The 9488-nt window shown below is 34.4% G+C and overlaps 1 protein-coding gene across 2 annotated transcripts; it reads right to left on the bottom strand.

Annotated features, from left to right (window-relative positions):
* Positions 1 to 1765: 1765 nt before the first annotated feature.
* On the bottom strand, positions 1766 to 9196 carry LOC100261824 (mitochondrial import inner membrane translocase subunit PAM16 like 2). Of its 2 annotated transcripts, none has more exons than XM_010652157.3 (4): positions 8983 to 9196; positions 4458 to 4545; positions 2280 to 2413; positions 1766 to 2193 (listed from the first exon to the last, which is right to left on the bottom strand). In XM_010652157.3, the coding sequence occupies exons 1-4, from the start codon at positions 8983 to 8985 to the stop codon at positions 2068 to 2070; spliced, it is 351 nt and encodes a 116-aa protein (XP_010650459.1). In that variant the 5' UTR covers positions 8986 to 9196; the 3' UTR covers positions 1766 to 2067. The 2 variants fall into 2 exon arrangements, with proteins under 2 accessions (XP_010650459.1, XP_059593032.1); XM_059737049.1 differs by lacking the exon at positions 8983 to 9196 and adding an exon at positions 8059 to 8164.
* Positions 9197 to 9488: the final 292 nt, after the last annotated feature.

Raw genomic sequence — 9488 nt, forward strand, 5'->3', positions numbered from 1 at the left:
GAATTCATAAATTGAGCCAAATTTTCCTCACGCATGGTTTCTCAAAAAAGTTGATATGGTACAATTTGAAAACTAAACAAATTTGATGTCTTTGCCATTAAAAAAAAGATAAATTTAACATATTTATTTTTATTTTATATGTTTCAAGATATTCAACAACTACTAATTTGATCAAAATTAGCTTAATAAATTTTTAAATATTTCAAAATATGAAACTTTATCTTATAAAATTTAAATTAGTAATTCAACATTATTGTGCTTATAAAATAATTATTATATTTATTATTATTTTATGTAATTAATATAAAATATTTACAAGATATAAACCAAATTATGACAATCCTATCATGCATTTTCACACATCTAGAAGTGTCAAATTTCTTACCATATCAATTTTTTTTTTTAAAAAAAAGACAAAATTAATCGGATGCTTTAAATAAACCAACTAAGAAATATCATTTCAAACCTAAAAACACACTAGGAACCTTATCTTACCAACCAACCAAAATTAGTAATACTTTGGAATTACTTTAGTTGTTTCCCAAAGTTATAAAAATGATTTTTAAAAATCATTTAAAATAATTATTAGATTAGTATTTTGTAGGTAATTTTTAAAATTTGTTTATTAAAACACATTTAAAATATATTTTTATTTTTCCATCTTTAAAATATATAAATAACAAAAAATGTACTTTTCAGTCAAATAAATTATAAAAAATTATAATATATAGATTTTAATATAATTAGAATTTTAAAATTTTTAGAATTTTTTTTTTTTAAAAAATTAAAGGCACTCAACAACCTCAACCATTTAAATTTGTTATTGACCGAAGATAAAAATTAATTCATATAAATGGGTTGGAGTCAAGATGAGAGCGATGGGTGAAAACCTGTCCCATTATCATCCCTAACCAAAATCATTCCCAAGCATCCTCTAATTCTATTTCACAAATTGAAGCAAAACAAAGCCTGAAACCCCACTATTCAGAAGAAAAAGAAAAAAAAGAAATGGGAAAAAGGAAGAACAAGGAAGATGTGGCCATTTGACAAATGAGTTAGGATGTAGATGAATTTAAAATAATGATGATTATGACTGCATTGAATGATTGTGTTGTTGCTTTAACAATTAAGTAAAGGCACCAAACAGATGCTCTTGAAAGAAGATTCCTTTTGTTAGGCCCTATGCGTACAACCCAAATTATTCCCTCAAATTTAACTCTTTGCTTAGTATTTCAACCCAACCTTACTTCATTTCTCTCTCTTCTTTGAATCAACTTTGTTTGTTTAAATTATTGAATTAAGTTCAAGCATATATCATGGTTGGTTACCCAAGATTGTGTATTAAAAAATTGAAAGAAAAAGGTTTGAGAATCTGAGGAACTACCAAGATTAATCAGCATGCCAAATTTTGATAAGGCAACCCATTTGCTTAGTTCATAAGTCACCTGCATCAAAGATTTTAAACCCCAAACCTTCCTTCTAATATGCCAAAGGTTTCTGGCATTTTAATAAAGATGATTACAAGAAGGACCAGCTTGGATACCCATATTCTATTGTCTACTTATTGGGCCACTGAAAATGGACTCTGAAGATGAAAAAGATGCCCTAGGCACCACCAAGATGGGAGTCCCTTTTTCAATGCCAGTATAGAGAAGACACCTAAAGCTGATCACTGAGGTTTAGATGCTAATGATCTTTATGATATACCAAGGATTTCTTGCTTTCCGACTACAGCTTTATTGAAATTAAATAACAAAAAGCAAAATTGCAACTCCAATGATCCAATGCATTCAAGAGCTTACCAGCAAAAGCAGCTTTCATAGTCCCAAGCTGACCATTTGTTTACTAACTTTACAAATCAATCTCTGTAGAAATCAAAACCCTAACAGTTAGGCCATATCCTTTGTTTCAGAATTGCTATGTATTTATTTACCACAAGTGACGAGAACTTGACAAACATTATAGCTCCAAGAAGAGACTAAGAGCAGAACTATGCTCCTTTTGACACAATTTTCATATTCCAGGCCGTCATCATGGGTATGGAAACAGAGTAAGTCCATAGGATTCTCAACTAGGGGTACCCTGACTGTTGCCTTGATGCACGGCTTCTAAACATTCTTTAGCCCTGTGAACTTTTGACTGAAGGTAAAAACTCCCATTCTTGGCATTCCTTTCAAACAAAGTATCATACTTCTGCACAGGTAAAAGGAAGATGTTATGGAACTTTACCATAGGAAAGAGGCAAGTACGGAAAAGAAATACAAATAAAGGGACATTGCCTGCAAAATCTCCTCCCAAGTGGACTGCTCAGTCACACCAAGAATCTGCCTTGCCTCTTGCTCCATCATGGCTTTGCTTCCTCGGCGGACAGTGTTCTGTATCGTTTCTTGAGCAACGCCGGATTTTGAGGCATCTGTAATCATTATAGAAAGAAAAATAATTCATATGCAAGGGATGGATGGAGATCTAACACAATAATTCCTTGGCAAGATTTTAAAATAATTGCTGCAAAGATTAAACAAAGCTTCACCGGATTGCATTATTTCTCCAACATATAAATGCCAAAACCTACGATGCAATGGACATATGACCTCATAGCTTGTTATATCTTAGTGGATATCAAATTAGTCAAGAATGAATGGTGATGAGTGGTTTCCTTGGATGGTGCTGACGACGTGCTTCAGCATGTAGGCTTGGCTCTTACCCAATCATATAAGTTGTAGAGGGTTCAAAGACAAAAACCCTGGTACTTCCTGCAAGTTAGCTAGCTGCTGGACCATGAGTCCAGTGCTAAAGCTGATGAACAGTTAAAAAGTAAATCTACTGGTAAAAGTAACTTCTATCAACATATGATTCATGAATGAGCCATCTTGGAAGAAGTTTAATCAAGTTGTTTTCCTTAGTTTGTAGATGCAGTGGTTGGCACAGAGGATCCCGGGTTATTGTGAAATTACTTCAGTAACTTGGTTCCACAAATTTTGGAAAAAGCCTTGTGCCTGAGAAGTTACAATATTTTTTTCTTCCCTTTTGATGTCAACAATTTTGAATAGAATACACACACACACACACACACACATATTAAGGCTTATCCCAACAAATTGCTAGGCACAGAAGTCCTGTTTCAACAACTCATCCAGGGTCAGGTGTCCATTTAATAACAAATAATCCTGTCATTCTCACAAACTTGATCCATGCCCCTTTTTTATGGAGCCTCCTCTTTCTTCTTGTGACTTCAATCAAATCTCTCACAGGTGTCATGAAGGGAAAGAATGGAGGAAGGCAAAGCAAGGGATTTTGCCAACCAAATAGCTTGCAGATTATCCCACATCCATTCCCCACTGTGCTAGACCTTACGTCAAACTCAATTCAATCAAGCCTAATCCAAACTACTTGAAACCGATTACAAGAATCCTTCTTGTCCATTCAGCTCCTTCTATTTTCTCATGGAAATCATTCTTCCCAGACTGCCTTCACTCCCTTTTGCTTTGGCCAACCCCTTGCCACTTGAGCCAGGTACTTCTCATCCTGTTGGCACCTTTGACTTGGATCAAATCAAGCCTGCATTGTTTGATCCTTGTCACATGTCCAAAACATCATGATTACCACAATTGGATCCACTTGCAAGCATCTCACCAACACGCTCATGTCCCTTCCTTATTTCCTTGTATTTGGCACTAGCCATCTTAAAGTTATCCATTTAGCTATTGTCAGCTAATAAACACCTAGTAATCATGTAGGAGAGATCTATCTTTATTATTAATATAGAAAACTAGTTTTTGTACAGAACAATATACATAAATCTTAATGCCCAAAACCTCCTCTATCTTATCAGCAGATGAAGCTCTTCGACACAGATTCTTACTGCTTTGGGTGATGACTTTACTCCAGTACCTGAGACTCTTGAAGAATCTTTTCCATTCTTCGGTTATGTATGGAAAGATAAAAAGAAAATGACCACAATTTTGGGTATTCACTTAATCTTGTTAGGTATAGGTGTTTTTCTTCAAGTATTCAAGGCTCTTTATTTTGGGGGTGTATCTGATACCTGGGCTCCCGGAGGCTTGGATTGATGTGAAAGTTTTGAGTGAGGAAGAGAAAAAAAAAAAGAAGGGGTGAGATGTGAATAGAAGAGGAGAATGTTAAATATTTGTTATTGTCGCCTTGATGTGTTTGAAACGTGTTTTTCTGAAAATTTTCCAATGATTTGATCTTTGCAACATAGTTTTCAACTAACTTCAAGACCCTAACCTTGAAAGATGATGAATTGATAAGCCACAGCCACTAGAATAGAACACAGGTTTTACTATCAGAGCCGGTGAGGTTGTGGAAGACCTCAGCTCCCACTGAAAGTGAACAAGAAATCAGGGGGAAGAATTCAAAACTGATATTTGGTGTTAAATCTAGATTGAAGTTCCATTTATTTCAAAGAATTATAATAGTACAAGCATGGAACTTACTTGCAAGTGCTTGACGGTATGCCTGAACTAAAGCTCTGGCTAATATCCCAGAGCCCATTACGATCAAGTTTGCAAGGATTTTTGAAGCCTGCACAGACAAGAACACAGTAAAAAAGCTAAAAAATTAAATACTACTGGCAGGAAAAATAAAAAAATCAAAAGAAAGAGCTCCTGAAGAAGAAGCAGAAAACATGCCATGACTGCATTGATTACATATAATTCTTGAATGCTGAAGCATATACATTTTAAAAATAAATAATAAATAAATAGAATAAAAGTAGAACCTTTGTTGACCACCTATTGCATGTTCTCTTCTTAAGTAATTTGTCTCAAATGCCTTTTTTGTGCCAATCCCTTTTTGAAGGGATTCTACTTCAAACCCTCATTTGGGATAGCGTTTTATTTTTATTAAAAACCGAACTGAAGCTGTGGCCATGATTTCAAAAGTATAAGATATAACTTCAACTGAAAAGGGACTTCCACAGGAAGCAATATTCTTCTAATTTCCAAGTTAAAATCCTTTTTAAGCCAAAAACTCTTTTAATAGAATTACCCAAACAGATACAATTTCACTTTTAAAAAAAGCTTTTGGACTCCAAAAAGTTCATCCAAAGAGCACCCAAGGCAACATTTTTTGGGGTATATTTAGTAGGGCCTTTCAGGAGTGATCAGTGTTTCAAATTTTCAAAGAGTTAAGTTTGTCTCTCTCTTCCTAGAATTGTGTATGCTTATACTTTTTCCTAGGTTTTGGAGAATATCCCCATAGTTATAATCTCTTTGGCTTCCAAAAAGTCTATCCAAACAGAGCCTAAGGTTCGGGGGAGGGGGGTTTGATATTGAGTAGTCTTTTAAGAGAGATTATTGTACTAGTCAATTTTGGTTTGAAGAGATTTTTAGGGTTTTGGAAAATATCTGCCTTGTTCTAATCTCTACTATCACATGTGAAGTTTTATTAATTCCTTGAGTTTATGTTTGTTATACACTAATTTCTCTACTTAATTTTTTTAATCAGAAATGTCTCTTCTTATTTATTTCCTATCACATATTGCATGTCACAAGTTTTCAATAATTCGCCTACTCATTATTTAGGTCTCTCATTAACTCGGATTCTAATGATAAAATACACAAAACCAATGGGAACTCATACAAATATATATATATATATATGTAAAATGTCCAAGTCCTATCCAACAATTAATTGCATTAGAAATGTTATCCATCAAATCAATACGTTCACATTTAATTAAAAGAGATTAATGGAGAAACATATTTAAAAAGTAATTGCATTTTCTTAAAAAACAAAAAAATAATTAGAAAATGCTAATCATCTAAACCAAATGCATCCTTATTTTTTCTTACCAATCATCTATAATAATATTGTTTATATGCTCAAAAGATCACTTCTTTTCTGTTCCAGTCAAACAAGTTCTCCTCAACTCATTCTTCTTTGGGAGGAAGAGAGTGAATGTAGAGATACATAGAAGGTGGATCATAAAAGAGGCCACCAGTCAGAGATAAGTTCAAATTGTTGAATAGAAATAAGTGGATGGGAAAGGTGGCTGCAGAGAGTAGTTAAATCAAACTACAGTAAATATTTTTAAAATATGAGCAGCCAAAGATTCAATGTGGAATTGAACAAATCCATTGCTTTCTTCCCAGCTTGATGCTATTCACCTCAGATCAGTCTTGAACTACAACACCAACTCTTTAACATTTCTAGTCTGGAGAGCAAATCATCATATATGCATGAATTATATAACATCCAGCTGGTGTTGCCATTTAATAGCTGCCTTACAACTTACACCTGCCAAATTCCTGCACCTGAAGAAATTACTGCTTCGTGGTTCTTATAATCTCTGAATCCTCCTCCCTCCAAAATAATACCATTCCAATTCTTCCAAATAACCCACACTGGCATGAAGAAAAATTGGAAAAAGCTCAAGTAGATGATAGAATGGAGTTCTCTGACTTGTCAGACATGTTCTCAAGATTGGATCCAAAAGCTACTTTTATGGAGGTCAGAAAATAAATGTGTGTTTAGGCATTAGTTTAGGCAGTATGACCTGAAAAACTCAGTGCAGCAATCATATTGGCAGACAATTTGATTATCTTATCCCAATATGGCTGGATCCAGGCTTCTTTGGAACTCCAGAACCAATCATCTCACTTCTCACCCTTTCAACATCGTTCCATCTCTGAGCTTCAGCATAAATATTTGATAATAAAACATAATCCCCATCCCTAAGAGGCTCCATCTTGCCAAGCTGTTGAAAAGATTCCTCAGCCAAGTCCACATGGTGATGTACCCTACAAGCACCCAATAATGTCCTCCACAATACAGAATTTGCTTCAAAAGGCATAGTTTTGATCATATGATGGGCTTCTTTTAATAAACCGCATCTGCTAAGAAGATCAACCATGCAACCATAATGCTTTATATCAGGCATGATTTTGTACTCATTTACCATACGGTTAAAAAACGTGCGACCTTCATCTACTAAACCCTTATGGCTACAAGCAATCAATACCCCTATGAACGTAACCCGGTTAGGCCGAGCTCCATCAACACTCATTTCCATGGTTGAGAACAACCTTAAAGCTTCTTCACAATAGCCATGGACAGCCAAGCTGACAATCATGGCATTCCAACAACTTATATGTTTCATCTTTAACTCACTAAATACTTCCCAAGCCAAATTCAGATGCCCACATTTAGCATACATATCCACAAGGGCATTACTCAAATACCCTTCAATCTTATATTCTCTTTGTTTCAAGGACAGATGGATCTTCCTACCAATCTCCAATGCACCTGTTTCAGCACAAGCACCAAGAACTGATATTAGAGTTATATCTGTTGCTTCCACATTAGCAATTTCCATTTCACGAAATAGCGCCAATGCTCTAGCATAATCTTTAATCTGAACATAGCCGGCAATCATTGAATTCCAAGAAACTGCATCCCTCTCAGGCATTTCTTGAAATACCACCTTTGCATCCTCAATCTTACCTAACCTGATGTATCGTGCTATTAGCATATTCCAAGAAACCACATTTTTTCCAGGCATTGACCCAATTAGAGAATCAGCTGAATCAAAATCATTGATCTGATCATAAGCTGATATCATTACATTCCAAGAAGTGATGGTTTTCTCAGTCATTTCATCAAAAACACAACGAGCAAGATCCAAGAACCCACATTGAGAATACAAATAAACCAACGAATTTTGAATGAAACAATCTTGATCAAGCCCTAACCTAAAAAGCCGGCAATGAATTTCAGCCCCCTTACATGCAATATCTAACTGAGTGCATTTAATATCTCCTTCATTACACCACAAAACTCTAGCACAAGCCTTGAGCCCAAATGGGTACGTAAAATGATCAGATTTGATGTCCTTACGGTGCATAAAGTTGTAGAGATAAATAGCTTTGATTGGGAACACACTCTTAGCATAAGCTCTAATCATAGTATTGCACACAAAAGGATTGTCCATAGCGGTATCTTCAAAGATGGCTTGAGCATATACTAGGCTACCTAATGGGGACAAGGACAGGAAGGAGATTATCTTTGATATTACAAAAGGGTGATTGAAGAGACCTGATTTGGTGATGAGACATTGAGTTTGTTCTACTTCTTTGACAGAAGATAGTTGTTGAAGCTTGGAGAGTAGGTCTGGAACTCTAATAGTCAACATCTTCTGTCCCTAAAAGAAAGATTTCAAGATCACTCTATCATCAAAGAGAAGACAAACCTCTCTATGCTTATGGCCCTCATTTTACCTTCAACGGCAGGAATTTTCATTTGTGGGCTAGACTATCATTATGAAGACAAATTCTGAAAAATTTATGAATACTAATATATTTTTCTTCAAAATGAATGTAGAGAGAGTGGATAGACTGCCCGTAAAAATATTAAAAATTTTAGAGTGGATAATTTTTCAAAAACCATATTTGGACAAAGATCTGACCCCCTACTAATAATCCATTCACATTTTTCTTTTTTCAATTAATTCAGTTGAAAGGACCATGAATTTAACAAAATCAAATCAAATGACAACATATTACATACATGTTTCAATTTCATTTTACTTCCAAATAGCGTTTTTCCAAATCAAGAATCATCTCTTTGATGCAAAATCATACCCAAAAAAAATTAAAATTATAAATAAAACAATTAATAATCCACAAATCATCCATAATACACACAGCAACAAAGAAATGAAGAAGAGAAATAATCAAAGGAGAGCAAGAAACTAAAATAACAGCGAATACGCAAAGCCCAAAATCTAAAACACCCAGTTTGATTGCCGAGAAAGCTGTATCAATGATTAACCTTTTCCGCATGTCCCAAACTACCAAAATACCTAATACAAAAAAATTCAAACACAAGAAGTTTTCTTTCCTGCCATTTTCCCAGCAACCAAACAGAATATAAAGAGAATAGCATTATGGAGGGATTGTTTAAAAATAAAATAAAAAATAATAATAATTAATTAAAAATAAAAATAAAAATAAAGCTTACCATATCGAATACAGCGAGGGAGAGAGGCACAGATGAGAAATAAGAATTGAAGGAGAGATAGAGAAAGCTAGGGTTAAATAGGGTTAGGTTAAAAATATTGTAATTTCGAGAGAGAGGGTTGGATTGAAGGTTTGTTGATCGAGGGGAGCTAAATTTGGGGGCTGTCTTGATACACAAGGTAAACAGAAGATTGGCGAACTGTGTAGAAGAATTTATTTTAGGGCTATTAATGGGCCGGGCCTCATAAGGGTTGGGCCCAATACGAATTTGGGCCAAGCTAGCCTGTTTCCATTTGGGCTTGTAATAGACTGTAGGTTAGGTTTGAATTTAGAAAAAAGTGTGTTTTCACTTTTCACACCCTCCTCTTGATTGATGAGGGAAAATGGGGAAAAAGTGGGTTTTGAAATGTATATTTTTTTTATAATTTAAATAATTATTTCGTAAAATACCTTTTTACTTGATAATATCAAATAAAATTATCCAAAATTGATTTATGATTTTAATAT

Source organism: Vitis vinifera, chromosome 5, assembly GCF_030704535.1.
Source record: "Vitis vinifera cultivar Pinot Noir 40024 chromosome 5, ASM3070453v1".
Classification (NCBI taxonomy): Eukaryota; Viridiplantae; Streptophyta; class Magnoliopsida; order Vitales; family Vitaceae; genus Vitis; species Vitis vinifera.

Coding starts and splice junctions, on each gene's coding strand:
- LOC100261824 (XM_010652157.3), bottom strand. Junction 2,414..4,457: donor ATACCGTCAAGCACTTGCAA/GTAAGTTCCATG, acceptor TAATGATTACAG/ATGCCTCAAAATCCGGCGTT. Junction 2,194..2,279: donor CTTGGGAGGAGATTTTGCAG/GCAATGTCCCTT, acceptor TTACCTGTGCAG/AAGTATGATACTTTGTTTGA.